Source organism: Lolium rigidum, chromosome 5, assembly GCF_022539505.1.
Source record: "Lolium rigidum isolate FL_2022 chromosome 5, APGP_CSIRO_Lrig_0.1, whole genome shotgun sequence".
Lineage (NCBI taxonomy): Eukaryota > Viridiplantae > Streptophyta > Magnoliopsida > Poales > Poaceae > Lolium > Lolium rigidum.
The window spans coordinates 165160980-165186069 of record NC_061512.1 but is presented as its reverse complement, the minus strand read 5'-3'; the positions used below and the strand labels follow the sequence as shown (position 1 = coordinate 165186069).

At 44.1% G+C, this 25090-nt stretch overlaps 1 protein-coding gene across 1 annotated transcript in view; it reads left to right on the top strand.

The window, feature by feature from the left end:
- The first annotated feature begins 11903 nt into the window (after positions 1-11903).
- LOC124656657 overlaps positions 11904-25090 on the top strand; it is a 30808-nt gene continuing 17621 nt past the window's right edge. The window contains exons 1-2 of the mRNA XM_047195364.1: positions 11904-12158; positions 15468-15982. Of these exons, the coding sequence (XP_047051320.1) occupies positions 11904-12158; positions 15468-15982 (770 nt within the window). The remainder of the gene's footprint in view (positions 12159-15467; positions 15983-25090) is intronic.

Below are 25090 nucleotides of genomic sequence, written 5' to 3'. Positions count from 1 at the left end.
CAGCACACTTAGACATGGCAAATATAATCCGTTAAAATCTGAGTCTAATTTCCACGCACAGTACCGAATGATTGCGTAGCTATAAGCTACTGATAAAATCTGCAAACCTAGAATGATGTGTGACAAAGCCTGAATCTAGCAAAAGTTAAAGGTTACGACAACTATGAAATCATGATCAAGATAAGATGGTGTACTATACAAATAGCTCATTTAAGGCAACCATAAATAAAACATATTTATTGCATCATTGTCACTAAAATTGCAAACTTGGCCACCGAATTTCTATATCAAAAAATCAAACAGTAAATACACTTTGTGACCCGGCCCCAACCTTGTCCGGATTGCATACAACAAAGAGTACATATTGTTTCAGCCATGGTTTAAAAAACGTCGCTTAGGAGCGACGTCTAAGCATCAAGGCACCCCCTCCGCTTTGCAAAAGAGCCGCTTTAGGCAGATATACTCCATTGTTTTGCTTACTTTTGACAGAAGACATGCTAATTTCATCAGAGACCAACTTTTGTGCTTAAGAATTTGAGCTAGCAGCAAAGTAAGAACTTACTTTGTCATGTCTAGAAATAAATAAATGTATAATAATCAAACAAAGAGCAAAGCTGACCTTTTTGAAGTAATATGGATCAAATGTAGGAAAGTTGATCTTTGCGTGCCAGTTCAGCAAGAGGTAGCCACATTGCACTATAAACTTAGGGGATATTTGTTCCTAAAATTATACTAATCTGCAGGACATGGAAGAACCGCAGAGTGTCATATATTAGTATATTGCAGGCACAACACGAAAAGCACGAAAAAATTGTTGATTGCAATAACAATTAAAAAAATAGCATATCAGCACACAATGTTAAATATAAATGCCCTGGAAAAAATAAAATGGTTGGCACACCGGGATGATGGAATTTATATGTAGCCCCAAACTTGCATGTTCCAGTCTGAACGAAAAACATTGAGAAATTCCATCAGTTAAACATTGTCTAGGATGACAAAAACATGATAAAACTGTACCGCTCCTAGATTGCAAGATAGAATCTACACATGTCCCTTTTACGGGAAATGGCGCTCCAAGATTGTGATTATCATTCTAGCAAAAACTGAAGCTAATCACCTAGCGGTTCTTTTGTTGCCGTATAAATGTTAAGATGAAGTTAACTAATGGGAAGCATAATTATCTCAGTACAGGTTTGTGGTCTTCTTCATTCATGTATCCAACAGCGCCATCAGCAAAGCTCCATCCATGGAGGCACATTCAGAAAGGCCATCGGCTAAACTGAACCAAAGACTCTCAAGTTTAGTAGACTTATAGTGAGCAAACACATTATCTTCGTTATTCTCTATGCCGGCAGCCGACGCGTTATCCCCTCTGATGAGGTTTGGAGGCAGCACGCGCTCCTCCTACTCAATGCCAAAGAGGGAAAAGAGGAGGAGCAGCAGTGATGCTAGCGATCAAGTCTTCCGTACGGATCAATCCATAGTACAAACTAACTATCGAGCGGAAAATAACAAAAACAGTTGGATGTTATCTCTGGGAGAAATTTCAGTTTTCCCTATGCTATTTACATATTACTTTCTTTATTTTATAAGCACTGTAATATTTAGCTAACAGAATACAGGACCCTCCAGGCTGCAGCACATGTTATGAAAGATATAACAACCATAAATTTTATTAGAAAGGAAACATATCGTACAAAGCAAACATTTAGTCCATGTAAAGATATAAGAATGAGGCATTCGAACTATCGAAGATTGCTACTTATATGACAACATCATATTAAATTACTATTACATTAATTTTTTGTGGTAGATGTTGTTCAAATCAAGAGGAAGAGGACCCAAGTTGTTTACCAAACATCCATGCAATCCTTAAGAATAATCTGCTAGCAATCTCTATATTTAACATTTGATCTTAGAGCAATTTCATCTAAAGATGAGAAAACAGTGGCACCTACGGTTTGTCCGTGCATAGACAGGAGGATTGGTTCTTATATGAATGGGGAACATCAGCATGGGGAACATCAACATGAGAGCAAAGTGTTTTGATGCCTTCTGGGCCGCTCAAGTAAGTTAGAAAACAAATCATTCATGTATAATAGCATGTTACGAAATAAAATAGCATATAACTGCATTAAAGTGGTATGTGACTAATGAATTAGCTTATGTAAGCACTGAAGATTACTTCTTTTGTTCACTAATATAAGACAGCTTTCCAAAACGACTTAGCTTTCTAAAATGTCTTATATTAGTAAATAGAGGGAGTATTAAATTATTATTTATAGTGATTCACATAAAACCACTCTTATTTTAATCTGGGTGCTAATCCACTATTTAGGAGGTATATCTACATCTTCCAAATGAAAGGAGGACTTTACTAATATAAGAAAATCTGACATCATATATTAACCAAAACCAAAGAACGACTCGACATGACAACACTTGAAACCACTGATGCAAAAGTAATTGACAGAGAAGCAGTAAATCATGAGCAAACATGGTAAATGATAAAGAACATGATAGGCATGTGCTGTGTTAAAAATAGGTGGTATTCCAGGTACCATATTACCTTGAACAAGTAAAGACAGGTACATATTGATCAGGTACGGGAGAGTTCCGTGTTCCAATTGCAAGAGATGCTCCAGGATATTCATACACAAATAATAAGAGCTGTAGGCGTACAACATTTGAAGTAGAGGTATACTAACCTGAGGATTGAGGAAACTCATTTAATAGCAGCCAAAGCAAGAAAACAGACTTGCCAAGCACCCAGGCATAACAAATTGTCATGGAAATACAACATATCTAGGAATGTTCAAAAGGAAGTGTTCATCTACAGATGCAGCTCGGACATGTAAATCATTAGCATCTTGTATTACAGACATCAGTATGCATCTTAAAAGGCAATAAAAAAACCCGTACATGATCAGGCACAAGCAAGGATAGTATTGCTTTCATTATCAAGAGATCCTCATAAACTTTAAAGCCAGTCTGCATAATTGATACTCAAGCACAGGTAAACCATGACCATAGTCAGCATACTGTCTTGAGCAATCTTCTCTCCCATTTACCGACGTCCTCCAGTTTTTCTTGCACCTGGAGCCGGCTCCTCCTCGTCCGATTCAACATCTCCATACTGCCAAAGCCGTAGCCTTTCCTTCTTTGCTTTCTCCTGGAACTGTTCTAGATTCTGGAGAGCTATCTTCCTCTCATTGGTGTCCCATCTCTTGCTTCTTTCAAGCCGAGCAAGCCCTTCCTGCACATATAGAATAAGCATATGCGGAATGAAAAAACATTTTCCAAAACACATAAACGGGCATGTAAGATGGGAAAAGTTAGCTATCAGTGGTAATCTGTATATCCTCATGTCACAAGCATAGCTGGTACCTCGAGAAAGTAAGCTGGCAAATGATGGCGACATTTCAACTTTATTTACATCTATCACGAATAAAAGATTAATTGAAAGTTTGGATTCGTATGCAATTTATGACTTAAAAATAAACTTACTAAGTCGAGGCTAAACTGAGCAAGTGAAACTTACTAACCGTGATATTCAAGTGCCATTGGTTTTCTACCTACACCTCAAACCATCAAGGTGTTTTAACTTCTCAGACAAACGAACACAAAAATCCTAATGTACTCGGATATTCCATTACTCGTACCTTAAGCTTTAGTCTGTGAACAAAATGTGAACCCATTACAAGTTAAACATACTAAGAACTGCCTAAGCAATATTCTCAAACCTATTTCCATAGCATGTGAAACTATTTTCACAAAGAAGGCTCCTTGTTGAAAGATGAAAGCAGACTTTGCAGTAGCTCACAGTAACTAAACATAAGCTCAACAGCAACTCATAATGCTTAGTCGAAACACAAACCTCGAGCATGGCAAAGCATTGATGCTCGGATTCCGTCTCTGCATCGACCGGAGACACGATGAAAACAGCTCCAGTCCCTTGTCCCTTTGATTTTCCCCGCAGAGTATCACGTTCTTCGATCATTGCCCGGTATTGTTTTGAATTGCCGAGCAGGCATTCACTAAGATACTCGGCTGCTTCCCGACCATAATCATCTTCCGGACTGTGTACTTTTATGTAGGCAAGATCGCACAACCGAGCAAGAGCGGGAGAGGAAGAAACAGATGGGCTTGCTCGGGCGTATGCGACCGTAAGGAACCACTTCTTGGTTACCATAATCGATGTAGAATACTTCAAACTTATCGTCTACAGTATACTACGCCTCCTCGAGGTCCACTAACAATCCGCACAAAGAATTATAACAAAATGCTTCATTAGGATATCGGAAATGCTTCATTAAGATATCTTACTATAAGTTCATTGTGAAAATCTTAAAATAAATACTTAATAAAAAAGAACAAAATATAATTATGTAGCACGGCATAGAAATTAGGGTCATAGTTCTACTGTATTAGGGCCATAGTTTGTAATAACCAAAGGTTAGCTGCCTATAAAACTAAATTCGATTAATTTTTGCAAACTAAAAATTTGTTAAGTAGCCCACACTACATAATATTACTCGAAGTTCGTAGGCATATAAACAAGAAATCCATGAAAACATATATGCTTCACTTAGGAACAAAATTTGTAATTCTTTCCTCTGTTCTTAGAATTAGCAATTTAAGTTCCTTAAGGGCTTGTTTGGTTAATCCCCACACCAAGTGGATTGGAGAGTATTGGAGTGTATTGGGGGGAATTTTGACTTGCAGTGGGATTTAATATCCCTTAATCCCCTTCAATCCACTTGAAATCTGAGGTAACCGAATAAGGCCTAAACATAAAAACTAAAGTATCATCTAGGTAAATTAAGTTAACCAAATGACTCCATCAATGACGCAAAAATATCCACTCGCTGAAGTAGAGAGTGGAGTTGCCTCATGGTGGTAATATCTATTTAGTTGAATGATATGGCTAGCTACAACTTGAGTGTACATTCAATAGTTCAGCAAATGACAAGGGTGCACCTATATTTCTTCTTCTCTTGAATTATTTCACTTGTATTTGACTTCATGGATTGACAAAAATAAGTAATACCTCTGATAGAGCATAGGTGCAGAAAACTCACCGGCTCACATCACCAAAAGGAGGAGCTCAGGTGCAAGAATATCATCTGCCCAATCAAAACCTATAAATAAATAAATAAGAACCGGAAATGGTAAAACGAAAAGCGTGTATGTGTTATATTTGTACACCAAATGATTCTCGCATAGCTTTATGTCCTAAGCGATTCATGAAAAACTCACCGTGGTCAATCTAAAACTCCAAATGATCAAACCGAACATAACTTTCTGTTTTTAGTTAAACAATCTTAATGGCACATTTAGTATTTCCAGCTACATAAATAAATCAATGGGCAAAAGTATTACTACCTCTGTCCATAAAAGGATGTCACAAGTTTATCTAAATTTAGATGTATGTAGACACTCTTTAGCATGTAGATACATCTGAATTTGGACAAATCTCCAACATTCTTTTATGGACGGATGGAGTACCATCTATTCAACATAGAGAGAGGCTTGAACACTGTTGCAGGTAACTATAAGAAGAAGTAGCATCGGAAAACTAAAAAGATATGCTCAGGCTCCTCCAGAAGAGAGCCCAAACACTAACTCAAATTATATTAGGAAATTCTGTAGCCATGATTTGCAATTGCAATTGCACTGCCCATTGCTTCTTTTTGAAGCCGTATATACTCCATTGTTTTGCTTACTTTTGACGAAAAACATGCTAATTTCATCAGAGACCAACTTTTGTGCTTAAGAATTTGAGCTAGCAGCAAAGTAAGAACTTACTTTGTCATGTCTAGAAATAAATAAATGTATAATAATCAAACAAAGAGCAAAGCTGACCTTTTTGAAGTAATATGGATCAAATGTAGGAAAGTTGATCTTTGCGTGCCAGTTCAGCAAGAGGTAGCCACATTGCACTATAAACTTAGGGGATATTTGTTCCTAAAATTATACTAATCGCAGGACATGGAAGAACCACAGAGTGTAATATATTAGTATATTGCAGGCACAACACGAAGAGCACGAAAAAAATGTTGATTGCAATAACAATTAAAAATATAGCATATCAGCACACAATGTTAAATATAAATGCCCTGGAAAAAATAAAATGGTTGGCACCAGCTCACCTCGGCTCGTCAAAGGCAGAAAAAAGGCGTGGCCTAAACTCTTAGCTATTTTCTTAATTGTTGCTTGCACCTGCTACAGTGCACTAAACCCAAAAGGGTGAGCAGTAATCCAAGTTCTGATGCTGCGGCTAATTAAGCATCCTGAGCAGAAGTGGCACATGGCCTCCAAAATCCTATTCATCAAGAATTTAAGAGGAATTCCCAAACTTCAAATGTAGGAAAGACATAAGTGGTGGTTCTGGAAAAATATCACTATATAAGATCAGAAGGGTCGACAAAATACCAGGATCCCTAGAGAGGTCCTTCTAAGCGGGAGAGTAAAATGACACTTGGTATCGGTACAACCCTGTATAAAGATGGGAAAATGAGTATTACATTCAGTATCTCCACTCACCCATGCATTAACATAAAACTTTGGTGCTTTTGAAGCTGAACCATCTGAGTATTGATAAAAAGAGAGGCTTTTAAAGATGCAAAATATAGCCAACATGTACAGTTAAAGAAGCACATCATGTTATATGTCACCTTAGAAGACAAACAAAATTGCAGTACTGTAAATCAGGTTAGAGAAACTCGTATCTAGAGGATGGTGAAGAACACGTAGCAGACCTTGGCGTCCATGTATATCCGTACAAAGGCAGTGCCTGCAACCAAGTGGAACCTGTCATGTGTTTAAATTTATGTTTATTGCTGATGACTAATGCAGATTAGTGTTTTGGATCAGTGCCACACCACCATTTCAAAAGCTAAAAGGCCAAAAGTTGCAGGAGCATGTGCACATATAATTTCTTTCTAGGATATACCTAAGCTACATAGACTAAATATTGGCAGCTAGTAAACAAAAATTCTAAACTGCACAGGAAACCAATTTACATGACTGGAGTTTTATATTTGCAGCTATTCCTGTCATGCTTCTTCATCCACTGAGCGAAACTCGCAGCCTGCAACATAAACAGACAAAACCTATTAGCCCATGTAGACAATTCATCGAACACCTTACAACCACAAATAATATAAATCCAGGGAGAATATATCCAAACCAATTTGGCCTCACGTATGCAGTGGCAAAACATATCAGGCATCATGGATTGGACGGGGAGTGAAATTTGTGAGCAGAATGAGGAAGAAGAAGAGAAGCCATAAGCACCTTATTTTGCCCGGCCGCCGAGGATGGATGTGCCGCCGAGGTGGCCCGGCCTGGCTCCACAAATCTTCTGTCCCGCCCCAAGCCAGCGCTGTTCCCGGTCGTCCATGGCAACGATGGAGATAGACTGGAGGAGGGAGAGGCAGCAGAGGAGAGGGGATTGGTTGAGGAGAGAGCAGGAAACAAGGAAGGTGAGCGGGTAGGAGTCAGAGGAGAGGGGATTGAGGGAGAAGAACACGAGGGGATGATTGGGAGGAGGATTAGTCGGCCGGGGACGGGGAAGGCCACCGTGCTCGCACTGCGCCTCCACCACGGCCGCAGTTCCGCCCGGCCATAGCACGGTGTGCAGCGGCGGGGGAGCAGCGCGGGCCGACCGGCCGCTCGGCGCGACGGCGAGCGAGCTGCCGCAGTGGGGGAGAAGGACGGCGCGAGGACGACGATGAGGAGGGCGGGCAGGATTGGGGAGGAGGGCGGGCAGGGCCGGAGGCGCCTCGACGCGGCGGCCGGCGACGACAAAGGGCAGGGGCGAGGGCGGGGCGACGGGGGCGAGGGCGGGGCGACGGCGAGGGCGGGGTGACGGGGGCGAGGGCGGGGCGACGGGGCGGACGCGGGGCGGGGGGAGGCTAGGGTTTTTGGCCGGGGGCTCGCTTTTATACCTTGCCAGGATGAAATTCCGAAAATACCCCCGCGGGGTGGAGATCCACCGGCCGCCGCCAATGCGCACCGATGCGGCATCCCAGCCACCGGCCGCCGACGTGCGGGGCCGGCAAAGGTGGGGCCCACATGGCAGCCGGAGGCGGGTAACAATTGGCCGTTGCATGGGGTTAGCTAGCAGAATTGAGCCAGGAATCAACGGCCGAGATTAGCCTGCCAGGAAGATCGGACGGCTGAGAAGCTGAAATCGCTGTGAGAGCCCCATGGGGGTGCAACAATCATACCTTTAGATTGGTGGGTAGAGAGCGCCCCGGATGGACATCACTAGAAGGTGGGGCTCTCTACACAGGGTTATCATATTTTAGGGTAATACTCACTTTCACTTGTATTTGTGTGCCGTACAAAATCGTATCGACCACAGACTTGTCAAATTTATGACCGGCGAAGCTTAGTACTTATCAAGTCATTTTACTATCCACATGGTTCTCGTAGTTCTAGGTTGGGTGATGAAATTCCCATGCTAATGCCGGATGGGTGTATTAGCGATGCGCTTTTATATTTAAGCGCAGTGTTGAGTATCTTGGCTCGACACAACGTCTAGGGGATACCTAGCCGGGTGGAAGTATAATGTATGAGATGGGGAAATGCTTTGAACTTCGTCATGTCTTGCATTCAAAGAATTGTGAGAACAAGAAAATCGAAGTTAATGTGGGTAAAGTGATACGAACTCGCGCAGTTGCTAAAATAAATCATGATCATGCCCTGTCTCCTGGATTGGAGGCTACGGGAACCTACTGTCGGTTCTATCTCGCGGTACAAGTGATTATTAGCTTTTTAAATTGAACTGATCTTTTCTAACAAAACTCTCTATTTATTTTTTTAAAGTGTTGTGTTGAAATAAGAATTGTTTTGATGATACATGTCATGAAAATTGCATTCTGCCATTTAAGCTTGCTGAGTACTTTGTACTCACTCTTGCTATTAATTCTCATTTCTTAGAGCAAGGAGTATATGAGTTTCCCACTGGACCAAGTGGAGCATATAAGGGGGATGGCTACTGCTATGCTTTGGACCTAAACGTTGATCCAGTAGATGATATGTATGACCTGGATACCATCTACGGGGGATGGGATGAATAAGTAGCATATGATCCATAGCTATGTAAAGTAAGGGATGCTACTATATATGTGTCACCCTTTTTACCTAGTTGGCTTGGCCGGTACTCACGTATGGAGAGATGTAATAATTTGTAAAGTTGTGAAGCTTAGTTGATCTTAAGTCTGTGTGGCATGGTATTGTAATATTAAGGAACCTCTCTAGCTATTCTCTGTTGCAAATCTCTGTGGTGGCTTATTATTTGACAAGACGTGGTTTGTCAAGCAATAATCCACAGACCGGTGCCATTAGCTTATTTGATAATGGCGGGTCGTTACACCCCCTAACCCCTAAACTCCGTCTTATGAAGCCAAGCATGAAGAGAAGTGGTTTTGGGTTTCAAACATGGAAATTTCAAAAACCTCCCAAAAACTTCATTTTAGAGTGACTAAGAAGGATACATGCTTCCCTTTTCATTTTCATGTTTTAAACTTGTTTAAATTATCTTGGTCAAACCTAGGATTTGACAAGATTCAAAGATACATGCTTCCCTTTTCATTTGACATGAATCCTTGTGGCACGACCATGTTGGGGTCACTCCTGGCTGTCTACCCAGCCGAGCATGCTGGCTCTATTTCCTTTTACGAATCCTCGTTTTAAACCAAGAAGAAGTGAACAAACTCTCTCTCCCCCCGCCACGGACACACACACTCTCTCTCTCTCTCTCTCTCTCTCTCTCTCTAACCGGCTTTAGGTTTCGCGCATCATTTGTCTGTCAGACTCCATTGATTTGCCCCAAGTTCAACAAGGTCGCCCCCTTTCTCCTCGAGAGTCCATTGATTTTTATTTGCCGGTGTCACTTGTGCTAAACTCGTCATTCCTTGTACTCCCTCCGATTCATATTATTTGATGGTAATATAGATGCATCTACACACATTATAGTTGTAGATACATCCATTTTACCATCAATTAATATTGATCGGAGTTGCAGCGTGGTATGAGGCCCGCCGCCCGCCACCGTCGGCGAGGTTCCAAGTAAACGGCGCCGTAAGAAGAGTAGCGCGGCTCCGGATTCAACCAACTGGCGGCGATGGACGGCACTATGGAAATAAACGCTACGAATTTGGAGGCCATCGCGTACAACATCGCTGGAACGGCGCAGGTCATGTGCTCCCACGACGGCCGCGGGGTCATCGTCGCCTACCACGAGTCCCTAAGCCACCGCGATCGCGTGCCCGCACGGCCGGTGCAACCGCACGGAGCGGTGGCTGCGACTTCGCCCCCACCGTCGGCCGCTCCTCGCTCACCTCGCGCAGGCCCACTCGATTCAGGTGCATAGGTTAGAGTATGGCAAGTCCATAGAGTTCCGGTGACCATGACGCACCCGTGCTCGCCGTGCGGTGCTGCTCGTCGTCGAAGGGGATGACGGCTCCGTGTTCGTCCCGTACATCGACGCGCTCGGCCCGGCCATTGTCTTGTCTTTGGTATGCGTCGGCTCGGCCACATCCGTGTGTCCGCTCTACGTGGTGAAGATCCGGGCGCACGGCCCGCCGCCGTCCTCGAAATCGGATCGCAGGCGGGATGTCGTGAAGATGTCTGCCTATGCTTCTGGCAGCGCGTCGCCGGGCGCTGTCGTGTTTGAGGAGCTCACGTCGTTCCTCGTTGTGCCGGGGCCATACCTCGTTGGTGTTGGATCGTCCAAGGAGCTGCGTTTCTACATTCGCATGTGCAAGCAGATGTAGCTACTGCTACTTTGCGTAGTTGAAAAACTGTCAATTTGTCATGAGGAATGATAAATTTCGCTGAAAAGTACTTGATTGTTCGTACGGCTGCTATTTTTTTATGGATTCCTCGTTTCATATTTGTGCTGAACTGTTTGTAGTAGTACTTATACTTAATAATAATGCAGCGTGGAAGTGAATACTCCTTTTTTTTTTGTGAATCGGAAGTGAATACTCCAACTATATGTAATTGTAACCCCTCCATCTGATTTATATAAAACTATGTGCACTTCCAGATCATTTCTCCTGTTTTTTAGATGTCCTTTCACTTACTATAAAAAACAAAGAAGCACTGCTGCTTTGATTCAAAGGAATGTGGAGAGTGTAGAAATAGGAAAGGTGTAGGATTGAAATTTTCCCATAGGAATCAAATCCAACATAATTCCTATGTCAATCCTATGAATCAAAGAAGCCCTAAGTGGTTACCGGTGCTTAATGCACAGCTCCAAAAAGTTCATCCCGCAGTCCAAATAACTAATAATCTGATGATGTCAATTTTTGTGTATGTAGTTGTGCCTATTACCATCACAAATATAGTCTCAAATAGTATGATGGTGGAGATACACATTTTTTAACTACCATGATTTTCGGTAAATGCTTAGTCAATTTTGACATAATTTGACTTTCTAAAAATAATATAAGCCTTAAGCTTTGAGATGGAGGTACTATATTGGGTTTTCCTCGTCTTAAGCAAAATCCCTTCCCATCCCCTTAAATAGAGTACTCCAGCCTCGAGGCTAGGAGATAAGAGAGGCCATCGATACGCCATACTCCTCGCGTGCTCGCAATGCTGGAACCGTCACCGTTACCCTGAAGATGGACTCCACCGTGCTTCACTGCATTTTCTGCTCCCAGCCCCTCCAGCCCCCCGTCTTCAAGGTCGATCCCTTTCCCTCCCACACTCCATTGATGTTTCTTTTGTGGGTTCACTACCGCAAAAATGGGAATCCACGAACTTTGATTTGTGCAGTGCAAGGGTAATCATTTGGCATGCGGCCGCCGCCTCGCCGAGCTTCCCGGAACCGGTGCCATAGGTGCGTGGAACCCCGCGGCGGATTCGAGCAGGACCCGGCAATGGACGCCGTCGTATCGGCGGCGACGGTTGAGTGCCCCCACAGCAGCTGCGGGAGCTTGGTGGCCTACCACCAGGTCCACGACCACAAGATTGCATGCCCGCACGCCCCTTGCGCTTGCACGGAGCCCGGCCGCGACTTCGCCGCCCCGCCAACAGCGCTCGTCGCCCACTTCGCAGCGGCCCACTCAATCCAAGTGCACAAGCTCCCGCCGTACAACACGAGCAAAGTGTTCCAGTGCCGGTGCCGGTGCCGGGTTCGCCGTGCTCGCGGATCATCGCCGAAGGGGAGGACGGCGCCGTGTTCGTCCCGATCATCGGCGTGCTCGGCTCGACTTCGACCACCATCGTGTCTACCGTGTGCGTTAGGGCGGCCGCGTGCGTGTGGCCTCTCGTACACGGCAAAGATGTGGGCGAATGGGCCGGCGTCGTGCTCGTTGGCGCACGCGAGGAGCAGGGCGGACACCGTGAGTGTGTCTTTGGAGGCGTCGAGCCGCGCCTTGCCGGCGACGTCGCGTTTGATGAACTCACGTCGTTCCTCTCGGTGCCGCCGCCTGTACCCGGTGCTTGGTGGACCTTCCAAGCTGCCGCGTTTCTACATTCGCATCGAGAAGGAGAACAATTAATCCTCAAAATAAGTACTCCTACTCCATATGATGATACTCCCTCCGTCCATAAATAAGTGTACCGCGGGGTTTTCAAGATAAATTATGAGATGGAGTGAAAAGTACATATTGGGAACATGCATCTCTCCTCTTTAATTCTTTCACCTCCAATAAGCTAATTGCATGTAAAAAGCAAGAAGAATATGTGCTCAATATTATTGGGTTTGATTTCCGTGCGATGAGAGAGAAACAATTAAATTACATTGGGAAGATAGGAGTACACTCTTTTGTGGACAAAGTGTAGAAGCTAGATGTCCACTTTTTTGAGGACGGAGGGAGTACGTACTAGTATAGTGCTAATGCGGATGTAACCTCTAGTAAAGTACTAGTACTAACACTCGTCTCGAGTTGTACTATTATTTCAGTTTCGCTTCTATTGTTGGGTAACATCATCAGGAACATAACTTGAACTTATTGGTTTCAAATATGTGACAACAAAAGAAAAAGAACAAGAAAGGGAGTAACTGTTTTTCGTCCTGCTAATGTGCGCAACCTTGAGGTGACCGGGACAACTTTGTACAAAGCATCGTGCTCATATACGTACTCTACAAAATCATCAGCAGTGGAGTACCTCGATAGGTGCCATGTCCATGGATCGACAAGACAAGACACACACATAGACCGGGTCACTGGGAGATGGATATTACTACTGGATAGCTGTCCTGACGTGATAGGATGCCTACATACACCCTACTCGGCAGGTGACGATACCTTCCCAACAAAGGTATCCAGTCCCATCCATTGATTATTTTATTATGGACGGAGAGCATTCTACTAGAAGAGATGTCATGTCTTGGGGCATAGGTTCGGCTTAATCATGGTTTAGATATGGCCATGACTTTTGTCATTTAAGGCACCACCTATGGGAACCACAAGATTATCGAAACAAAGCAACTACATTACTTGACTCTAATGTAGATGTATCTAGACATATTGTAGCTATAGATGCTTCCATTTTAGCATCAAGTAATGTGGATCGGAGGGAGTAATACTATACAATATACTCAAGATAAGGTTAAGTTTGGCACACACTCGGGACGCACATATTTGTTAGAAGTACACACATGCAAGACAGAGTACGTAGTAAAATAATTACTATTTACTTATGGGCAACCAAAAGCTTGTACGTGTCCACTATATATATGGGCATGGACTACACTTATTGCTTGTGGACGAGGATAGTTGTTGTGGACAACACAGTGGATGCTGTTAGAGTGAAACGGCACACTTATTATGGATCGTAGGGAGTATGCAAGATAAAAAAAGATCTACCATACATATTAGTATTATTATCATCAGTTATGTACTCATGACACTGGGAGCATACACACACGATCGTATACATACTAGTACCGTACTACTTTTAAAACTACTTGCAAGATAAAATATAGCTGGATGTACAGAACTACTTATCACTGGGTGCATACACACACGATCGTATACATACTAGTACTGTACTACTTTTAACACTAGGCGGTCTTCCTCTTCAGCTTCCACAGCCTGTACCATGTTGCTCTTCTTCTTCTTCTTCTTCTTCTTCTTCTTCTTCTTCTTCTTCTTCTTACTCCCGCTGTCCTGGAATTCCGCCAATTTTTGTTGACCCTTCTCAAAGTTCACTATTCGCCTGTATACCTCATATGTCGCGTATGCGTCGATGCTTGCATACAGGATATGCTTCATGGACAAGGGCACCTGCTTCATTCGTAAGTTTTTTCATGATAGATTTGTACTGGCTGTCTATAATGGCCGCAGCATAGTCAGCCAACGAATCCTTATTGTTACTAGTGGAATCGGCAGGCTTCCACCTTTTCCGGATGTCCACGAAGTTCGCCACCGAGAGGTTGCAACGCCCAAGCCTCGGTAATGTCGTTGCCGATGTCAACACCTCGCAAATGTTATGTTAGGCCGGCCAAGAAAGTCAGCGAGTTTGGGGCAGTGGCTGGTCGGCCGAGGAAATCCGGGTACGAGAGGCAATCTGTGCCCATGCACAACTGTATGAGGGCAGCCTTCTGTTCAGGCCCATAGGTGTACTCTACGTCTAGGCCAACAATTTTGTACGAGTCTTCTTTCTCCAGTATCAACTCGATTTTGTTGATGTGTTCCTCCACCTTAGACGCCATATTGGTATAGTTCGCCGTAATGGTGGTTGTTCCATGAGCGAGGAAAGTGTGTCCTTGGTAGAACGCTTCCATGGAGGGTAGCGAGAGAGGGGCACAGGCGAGAGTGTCATGGAGAAGACGAAATGAGGAAGACGAATGTTAACCGCCACGCTGTGGCTCGCAAACCGCCCGTCGCTAGATGCATGCATTTGGACGGTTTTGAAGATGACGGGCCATAGGGCACGAATGCGCTTTCCGTTAAAATAATAATAACCGCCCACGTACTTAATTAATTGTATGCTTATTTGTTTCTCGAGAGGAGCCTAGTTTTTTTCTACGAAACTCTGAAGATCTATTAAAAATCATCAACATTAGTACAAAGAGATTCAAAATTAATATTACCTTCGTCTAAAAGGAGGTGTCTTAGTTTTGTCTAATACGGATGTATATAGACATATCTTAGTTGTAGAAATTACAAATATGTCTTCTTTGCACCACTTAGCTACCACTACAAAGTACAAACACTAACGCAAGGTAGATCAACATCATGCAATGTAGACATTACGTATTTTTGTACTACCGTACTTGTCTTCCCCGGTCTATGATTCAATATCTAGTATACTCGTATCGCTTATACACCGGGGAGATTCAAAATACGAGTTGAGCGCCAAAACTCCCGCCTCCATACACATATTTCGAATTCCCTTTCGACCCCTATTACCAATGACGCAAAGGCTGACAAGTGAAGCCGGCGTTGGTTGGGGTCTCGTTCGTAATTTACACATCCCCTCGATTTATATAGTCTACCGCCTTCCATTCGTCTTCCCCATTTCCGCAAAAAATCCGTCGCAATACTCCGTGCCCATCATCTCTCACCTCGCCGGACCACCGCACCGGAATATCCCAGCCGTACTTAGCCGGCATACCACCTCACCTACCTGAGGCCACCGACTCCCTCGTCCGCGGCACTCAGATCCGCTTCACCAACGCCGCCGTGTACCGCATCGGATCTGCTTCACCGGCCGCTACATCCGCAGCACTCGCATCCGCTTCACCAACGCCGCCGTGCACCGCACTATCCGAGTTCACCGACTCCTCGTCCGCCGTACCTCGATCCGCTTCACCAACGACGCCGTGCACCGCACCGGATCTCGCTTCACCGACTCGCTCGTTTCAGATCTGCTTCCCCGAACCCATCATCGACCGCCCCGGATCCGCTTCCTCGACGCCGACGCCCACCGCAACCGCAAGCACCCCCGCCGTCGTCGACGTGACCCGCGAGGATGCCGAGTATGACTACACGAAGCCGCCGCCGAGGTAACCGGACCCCCTCCCCCTACACGTTTTGGTCTCGCTACCATAGAAGGTTCAAGCATGTCTTGGTCAACTAGAATGTGTCTATATACCGATTCGTCCGTCTAAAAAAGCATCGACAGAGAAGTCCCATAGATCCAGCTCCGCCCCGCTCTCAATGCGCGTGGCGTATGGCGGGATCCCGCGCATTTGCCCATGCCACTCCTTGAGCTCTCTCGTCTTGATGTGCTTCACACAAAGGGCTTATAATACTAGGAAGCTTGTGCCTCACATACACTTACACACAGGGCTACTACTACTAGGAAGCTTTATTGGATATCTCAGTGGTACAAAGCTTACTTACATGGGACGCGGTGATACTCTATTTAAACTTTTGTACATGACCCTTTAGATTGTTGCCCCGTGCCGTAATCCAAACCCTATACCATACTTCTAGAATACTCTACAAACTCTAGATATTTCATACTACTCGTAAATATCTTACTCTAGAACATTCCCCATTCTACAGCTCTCTCTACATACCTTGGATACTTCATGACTAAGCTAGCTCCTTTACTAGCCAACCACATTGATAAGATTACTACTAACAATCCCCCCATAATCTTGTCATATAAACTATCTTTACTATTAAATTTAAAATAGGCCGCGGTGGTTGGTGATGGTACGTCAAACGTGTACACAACTCACCCCGAACATAAAAAGTAAGGTCAGCGTGACCGGCTCCATGAGGAGTTCTTATCGAGATTAGTTAGGTCACGACCAAAATCCAATCCGTAGCACTAGGTAGCAAAATCAGCATCCCTTTTCTAATTCTAATCGGTAAGACAAGCATAGATCGGTTCAGCCACACATCTTTTTCGTTCGCTCCCCTTTTTATTCTCTAAGGAACCCTCTCCTTAACGAGCGTAGATTGATGGAGATGGTTTTTGTACCGGTCAATCTTTATATCCTTTTTGGCATAGTTCTGTAAAGATCGGCAGGTGATCCGTCCTTTCTCCTCCGCCGTAGTTCATCAACGCGTGTCCGGCAATCCCGGTTAGATCGACACAATCGGCAAAAAAGAAAAAGGCCAAAAGAGACCCATTGATTAGGCTCCTCTTGCCGTGCTACTTTAAATTTTCTAACTTTTCTTTCATTCGCAAACATACAGTGACAACCTATATGACTCTAGGTTTCTTTTCCTAATTTTTGCACGTGCATGCATTTTCCCTTTAAAATTCGTAGGACATACAAATCTCAACACTTATGCTACTAAAAATCCTTAAAAAAAACAAAGCTTTCATACCCTGCAGCTTTTAAGAGGTTAGTGACAAGAATCAACCACATGTTTCATGCGTGGGTGTTTCATTAATAAAGAGAAATATCTGTTCAGTTGGGGCCACGTTTCGACGTGTGTTCTCGACAAATCAGTTTCTCAGACAAAGTATCTCGAAGGTGTTCATAGAGATTGCATGTGCATTTGTGCGTTCGTAGGAGCGAGTATGCATTTAGTGAGCATTTATATTGTACCGTGTTTTGTTAAAAAAGATGGTGTAAAACGGGCACCTTTTACGATATACTCCCTCCGTCCCAAAATGTAAGGCGTCTAAGGATTGGTCAAAAGTCAAACCTTACAAACTTTGACCAAATATTTTAAAAATATTTACATCTACAATATCAAATTGACATATTAAGAAATTATACTTTAGGGTGACTCTATTGATAATGATTTAGTATTGTAAATATTTATATTTTTGTGTGTAAACTTGGTCAAACTTTAAAAACATTGACTTTTAACTAATCCTTAGACGCCTTATTTTTGGCACGGAGGGAGTATCATTCAATAAATACTATGAATTATTCGATCGTTTGTTCAAACATGTTAATTAGATCGGTCGATTGATCAACTCGGATCGGTCGATCGAGCATCACAGTTGTCTCGTTGATGAAAAAAATAATGCACATTGTATGATACCGACGTACTCACAGGTTCTAAAGAAAAATGAGGACCATGTGGCCACACATCCCGGACATAGACATTGCGATTATATTCCATTTATTCTATATTTGGAGGGAGCCATCTTTCGTTATTAACCTCGTTGCAACACACGGGTATTATGCTAGTATCCCCTAATCCAGATCACATGGACCATGCACTTCATCTTGTGATGGCATCACACCGACTCACGTCAAGCAACGACGCCGCACCCCGCTTGTTAGCTCGACACCGACTTCATTTTAGATATCATGTAGTACATGTCAAGTACCAAATCACCGAGAACCAACCTCGTGTTTGGATGGTTAGGAGGGCAGAGTGGCACCCCCGGATTTAACGCTTTGGTGTCTCAAAAATGGAGGAATATTCTTCGTGGGATGCGGCGTTCCCGATGACATTGTGGTGCTAGTGGTGACTTCGTCAATCTCAATACCCGTCGGAACAGTTTCTTGGATGCGGCTTCCGAAGGTGCTCGAAGGGGTAGTGTGTGTGCTTGAGTGATGAGTGTATGTATGTACGTGTGAGCGTCTATGATTGTACCGTGTGTTGCAAAAAATAGTATTAATTTTGTCTTGTTCATACTAAGACTAGCAAAGCGTTCCCTCGCTCTATAAACTCTCAAGAAACACCCCTATAATATCAATCTAGTTCGTCCTAATGTTAGAACAAGTAATTGCATGCTATGTAATTCATCTATTTTTGTTAGGAAACCTACATGTTTGTTTGCTTTTCTTATTCTCGAGTGACAAGTTGTGTGCTGGGACCATAGCCGCCGTCTGTTTTGTTCGTTGCAAAATGTTGTTTTATATTCCGCCATTCCGTGCTCTTCTGTGTTCACAAGGTTTTACATTATAATTTCCATCTGTTTTGTTGTAAACAATGACGGTAAATGCCAATTACTATTTCCTTTCCGCTATCCTTTTGCCATCCTCGTAGTACATGTGTGAACTCATTGCTCTGGTACATTTAAATTCTTCATTGTTTTTGTTCTTCAAGAGCTGCAACCCTAACTCTTTGTTGTAATTTCATGTTGCACTATCACATGGAACACAGCAAATCGTGGAGTGAATCACCCCTATAATCCAGTAAGTACCTTTCATTTTTGTATTGATATGCTTATCGTGCTGGGAACCAGTTTGTGTTTAACACATTTACTCTCCATATAGATAGGATAACTGGTTTGAAATAAATCATGCTATTTGTATGACTCGCACGTCTTCGTTCATTTTCCCGCTAGCTTCTCAAACTTGTTCTATTTCCCGTCTAATCTTTTTTTGTTTGATCGTGATTAAACCAATTTAATTGTTCTCGCTTAACTTAAATGATCTGGCATTTTATTCCAGCCACATAATGTTTGATTGCTCATGCACTTCCTCATACCGTTATGTCTTCTGGATTTCTTCCATAATGATAAGAATGTTTTGCTTGGTGAATATGAGTCAGATGATGATTCAATTGGTTATTAGTCCTTGATTCATTGAGTTTACTGATGATTAAAACATATAAACCTTGCGACTATCCGGCATGCTTGTTGTGGGATATAATGAGCATATTTGTTTTTTGTAAGACTTTTTCGGATTTCACTCGTTGATTAATCCAATGCCACCTTCACGTAGTAGGAAATCCACCTTCGGTAGGTATCATAAATAAGATTTGTTGTTACTTTTTGGCTGACCCATCTTTTATTTTTAGGCACAAAATGGTTCATTTGTTTGTTTCTCCTTCCCTTATATTGCGCTCATGGGTTAAACATTGAAATAATATGTCAGCTTATACGAATCCCGGAATGGTTGCTCGTCTAATCTGGTCAATTGGTCCCGCTTCGTTTATATTTGGCACCAAATGGATATATTTCTCTTTTATCTGAGGCATTCCCATGGCTGGCCGATGATTAAAATAATGAAATTTAGGGGGTTGGAGATTCTCCAACCGCACAATGTCTGGCTAGTTTTGTCCACATGACCACTTTTGTGGAACTTAAGGGATCTGAAGCACCCCTTCCAAGTGTCAATTTTAATAGACAGTTGTTATGCGGTTCTCGGCTTATTTTATTAGGCAGACTCGTCTAGTTACTTGATTTATTTTGTTCATATTTGCCATCCGGTTGCTCGCCTGTTGCATTGGGGTTGATAGCTTGCTTTGTTATATTATGCCTTGTGCTTTGTGAAAATCTGCCATCTCGTTTTGATGCTTTGCAAAAATCGTGACAACTAATAATATGGTTGTTTTCTCAAATTGTATGGTTCTCGTAACTTGCACTCGTCTTGTTTTCAGCCCCTGAATAGAGCAAGGAAGGCGAGATGGTAGGCATGTACATCAAGTGTCCAGTGTCTTTCCACAACGACAGTCCGTGACAATGCCAATTCATCTCGATTGTCGGATGATAGCTCATCGTCCCAGCCATTCCAGACGCATACAATCGCTGCCTTTGCACACGAATCAATTGATATAATTCAGCGAAGCAAAGAGATGAAAGAGATTCAAATATCATCATAACAGTCAATGAGATAAATGAATTGAAAAATAGGCAAGCTTGGATTGAGCGGATCCTTAATAATCTACTCCGCAGATCTAATGGAAAGCCAGCTGTTACTTGCACTCCGATGAATTCTACCTAACAGAAATGCAGTTTTGCCGATGATGCCATTTGTATGGCTTGTATCATTTGAGTTATTTCGACTTGTTGTATTTGAGAATTTTTGCTGTTATTGTAATCCTTGAGCATTTTTTCCTGTTATTGCTATAGTTTGCAATCATTGTAAGAAATTTTCAAAGTAATGATTATTTTATCTTGCACTCGGCCTTAAACAGCTACTAGTATGATCTCACAATTTTTTATCATTATACTATGCAAGATTTAGCGGTCGCCCCAAATTCAGAGCACCCATAGCGATTTGGGGCCCGGCGTCGTTTTAGGGCTCGCACCGGTGCGCTCCAAACGGCGCCGGCTATTTGTGGAGCCGAGTAGAATCGCCGGCATCCCCGAGCCGGGACCCTTCGCCGGGGCGCGAATCGAGCGCTCGGGTGCCTTGCGGAACGACGGTTTTCGCTGGTGGAGGCGCCTTGTCAGCGAGAGGACGCGACGGTTCGCATCTACTGGCCACGATGCGGGAAGGTTGGTCGTCGGCGTTTAAATGGCCTCCCGCGCGGAAACCGAGGCAGCGGACCGGCCACGCGGCGTCCGGCCGCCGTAAATGTGGGTAGTTGCCACCGCTAGATATATAGGACGTACGCCGTCCACCACCGCCGCTCCATTCTCCACTCTCCACATCAAGATGCCGCGCCGTCTGAAGACCACCTACTCGATGCTTGGCCTCAACGGCCGCGCGCTGCCTCCACCACCACGGCAGCCGCAGCCGGAGCCGGAGCCGGAGCCGGAGCTGCAGGCCGACGACGAGCACAGCTCCGACGAGGACGAGGACCCACGGTTCGAGTCCTGGCACGATGTCTACGTAGCAGAAGCGGAAGCAGAGGCGGCGGATCGAGGAGTCACCGCAGTCCGGCCGCCGCCGCAGCCCCCGCCGACCGGAGCAGGCGGCGGATCGAGGAGTCGGCGCAGTCCGGCTGCCGCCGCGGCCCCCGCCGACCCGGAGCAGGCGGCGATCCTCGCGTCGCTGAACGCACAACGATACCAGCGGTTGAGGGAGGAGGAGCGCGAGTTCGTCAACGACGCGAACCTCGAGCACGTCCTCGAGATATCGCGCCAGCGAGCAGTCACGGAGGAGGCGGGACGCCGCCTCAAGGAGGCGGAGCGACAGAAGCTCGCAGAGCTCAACGCTCATCGCCACCAGGACGCGTTCGCTCGCCAGCAGGCGAGGCGCGCCGAGATCGAAGCTTCTCGGGAAAGGCTGGAAGCGCGGGGACAGCGCCGCCGGCAAGCCCCTGCGACGCCGGCCGCCATGCTCCACCGCCAGATGCGCGAAGCAACGGAGGAGAAGCGGGCACGGAAGCAGGCGGCAATGGCGAAGAACAACGACGAGGCAGGGCCGTCGAGCGCCCCTACCGACGGCCAATAGACCAGGATTAAGTTTATGTTTAGTTATGTTTAAATTCGAGCTACTTTGGTATAAATTTCGTATGAATTTGGGTTTTTAGATATCAATTTAAATTTTAAAATCTATCGGGGCTGCCGTTTTGGGGCCGCCGGTGTGGGAGCAGCGTCCCCAAATAGAGGATGTCTGTGCCGGTGGAGATGCTCTTATAGATAGATAATGATCATGGTAACGAAAAAATCATCAACGTGATGATGATTTGATGTTGCACTCGACCTTGAACATAAGTACTAGTACGGTCTCACAATTTTTTTAATCATTATACTTTGCAACATTTAGCAGATGCGCCAAATTCGGACATAGATCATGATCATGGTAACAAATTTTCAACATGATGATGATTTGATGTTGCACTCGGGCTTGAACAGAAGTACTAGTACGGTCACTCAAAATTTTAGCATTATACTTTGCAATGGATGCACCAATTTCAGAGATAGATCATGATCAGGGTAACAAATTTTCAACGTGATGATGTTTTGATGTTGCACTCGGCCTTGAACTGAAATACTAGTACGGTCTCACAATTTTTTATCACTATAATTTGCAAGATCTAGCGGATGAGCCAATTTCAGAGATAGATGATGATCATGGTAGTAACCGGTATTTAATGTGATGATGATTTGATTTTGCACTCGGCCTTGAACAGAGGTACTAGTACGGTCTCACATTTTTAATCATTATAGTTGGACCTTAGCCAAATTCAAAATCTCATAGCGGCAAAACTTCCCGCCCACAAAATACAAAAATTTGACACGCTTCCAAATTCCCATTCTACCCCTGCGGAGATGACAGAAAGGTCGGTTGTTGGTGGTGGGGGGGTGGGGGGTATGCCCGTCATTTTTTGGATCACCACCTCCCTAGCCCGGAAACCCTCCCAGAAAAAATTCGTTTCCCTCAGACCACCCACCGGAACTTCCCAAGTCCCTCTCTCCCACCTCCACGACCACTGCACCGGAAGATCCCCGCCGGACTTCCCTGGCCTACCCGAGCCCTCGCGATCCTCGTCATCCGGCTGCCCGCCGGAGCCGCTTCATCGACGCCGTCATCAACCGGACCGGATCATCCCCGCCGTACCTCGAAACCATATCCTCATCCAAGCAGTCTACCGCAGCCGCTTCAGCTTAGCCGCTTCGCCGGATCCGTCTTCCACCGCATCGGATCTTGCTCACCGACACCGCCGTGCATGAACCGGATCTGCTTCACCGGCGCCGTGCATGATCTAAACTCTTCTATCTGTCGCTTTCTATTGCTTGCCCGCAAGTTCTTGTTTAATCTTGGGGGAACTCTGTTTGTGCTAACGACGCGCCGTTACTTTTTTGCGAGATGAGATGAGTAACCATGAAGTGTAATGGCCGTCTCTCCAACCCCAAGTAGCACATGTTGCGTACTTCATCACCGGATCTATCAACCCCGGAAGATCTGTTGTGACTCCCACGAGTGCTTCTCCTAATGTAAGTCCCTTGTTTTAGCGCCATGTTCTATGTTCGGATGCTTGTTTGTCCGAAGCTCTTTTAGTTCATTCCTAGCTATGACCGTAACACGTTGCTATTTTCAACTTCATTGCTAACTTTAAGCGATTGAACATTTTGGTTTGCATTCCTCGCTCTGTAGATGTAGCCATCATAACTTCTATCTTGCGCAGTCGTTGTTACAAAAATTATAGGTATTATAGTAACATCCTGCTATTATTTAGTTCATGGCCAATTTTAAGTAATTGCACATGTTGGTTCGCATTCCCTGCTCTATAGCTTTTGGCATCGTAACTTCTATATTTGGTTTACATTCCCTGCTCCGTAGATCTAGCCATCATAACTTTATCTTGCTCGAGTCGTTGTTACAAAAATTATGGCCTGCTACTATGTTGTTTGTGCCAATTTTTTACTCCATGAACATGTTGGCTTGCATTCCCCGTACTACAGGTGATGCCATTGTTTTGTATCTAGTTCATTGTAAGCTAACAAAGTAAGGACTTAGTTTGGCATGCTATCACTCGCTATCTAGCCTCGTAGTACAAATAAACTTGTCATACTACTAGATAATAATTTTGCGTGCCATCTTGTTCTTCAAAAGCCGCATTATTGACTTGTTTCTTCGACTTGGCATGACGCTCACATATGGAAAGCTGAACATATTGGTTTGCATTCCCTCTTATACAAGTTCACAGGTGATCCCACTATATTCTGTATCTGGTCCATCCTAAGCTCTAGCATTAACTATCCTCTATGTGTTGCTCATTACAAGTTTATATCCCGAAACATCTTGATTTGCATCCCCTTCACTATAAGTTCAGGAGTATTATTTAGTTCACGGCCAAAATGAAGTAATTGCACTTGGCACATGTTGGTTCACATTCCCTCCTCTTTAGCTTTTGCCATCGTAACTTCTATTTTTGGTTTACATTCCCCGCTCTGTAGATGTAGCCATCATAACTTCATCTTGCTCAGTCGTTGTTACAAAATTTATAGCCTGCTACTATGTTGTTCATGCCAATTTTGTACTCCCTGAACATGTTGGTTTGCATGGGACTCGACAGTAGTAAGTCTGCTGTTTCATTCTAACATGCTCTGTTATATTGGTCGTTGGTATGCGGCATGCACTCTTTGTTTGCTTATTGTGCGCATTACAATGATCTTGTTATAACGACGAAATGATGAGTTCCAAATTCTTTGGCAAACAATATTGTAGTGTCTTTGCCTTTCCATTGTTGCTGTCTTAACTTGTAATGTCTTTGTTTCAGATATAGGTGCTGCATGGACAACTTAAAAGATTTCCGGATCCCTTCATTGTATTGCTAGGTTTAATTACCATTCAATTTCTCTGGGTTCTGTAATATTTTTTCAATGCCTTGCAGCTGATGTAATATTTAGTTAGTTTTTATAGTTCTTTCGCGCATTTTTTCTTTGGTGCTTGTGGTAAGTGAGGCTATCCGACGTAAATCAATGCTGCGTAAATATTCTCGATATCTAAATCACGAATTCCCATCCTTAAACGGCCCAATTAAGCGAAATCACATATGTGCCGGCCCGCAAAATCCTAAAGCGCCTATTACGCCGGCATATAAACAGCAACTAAACGGGCTGGCCC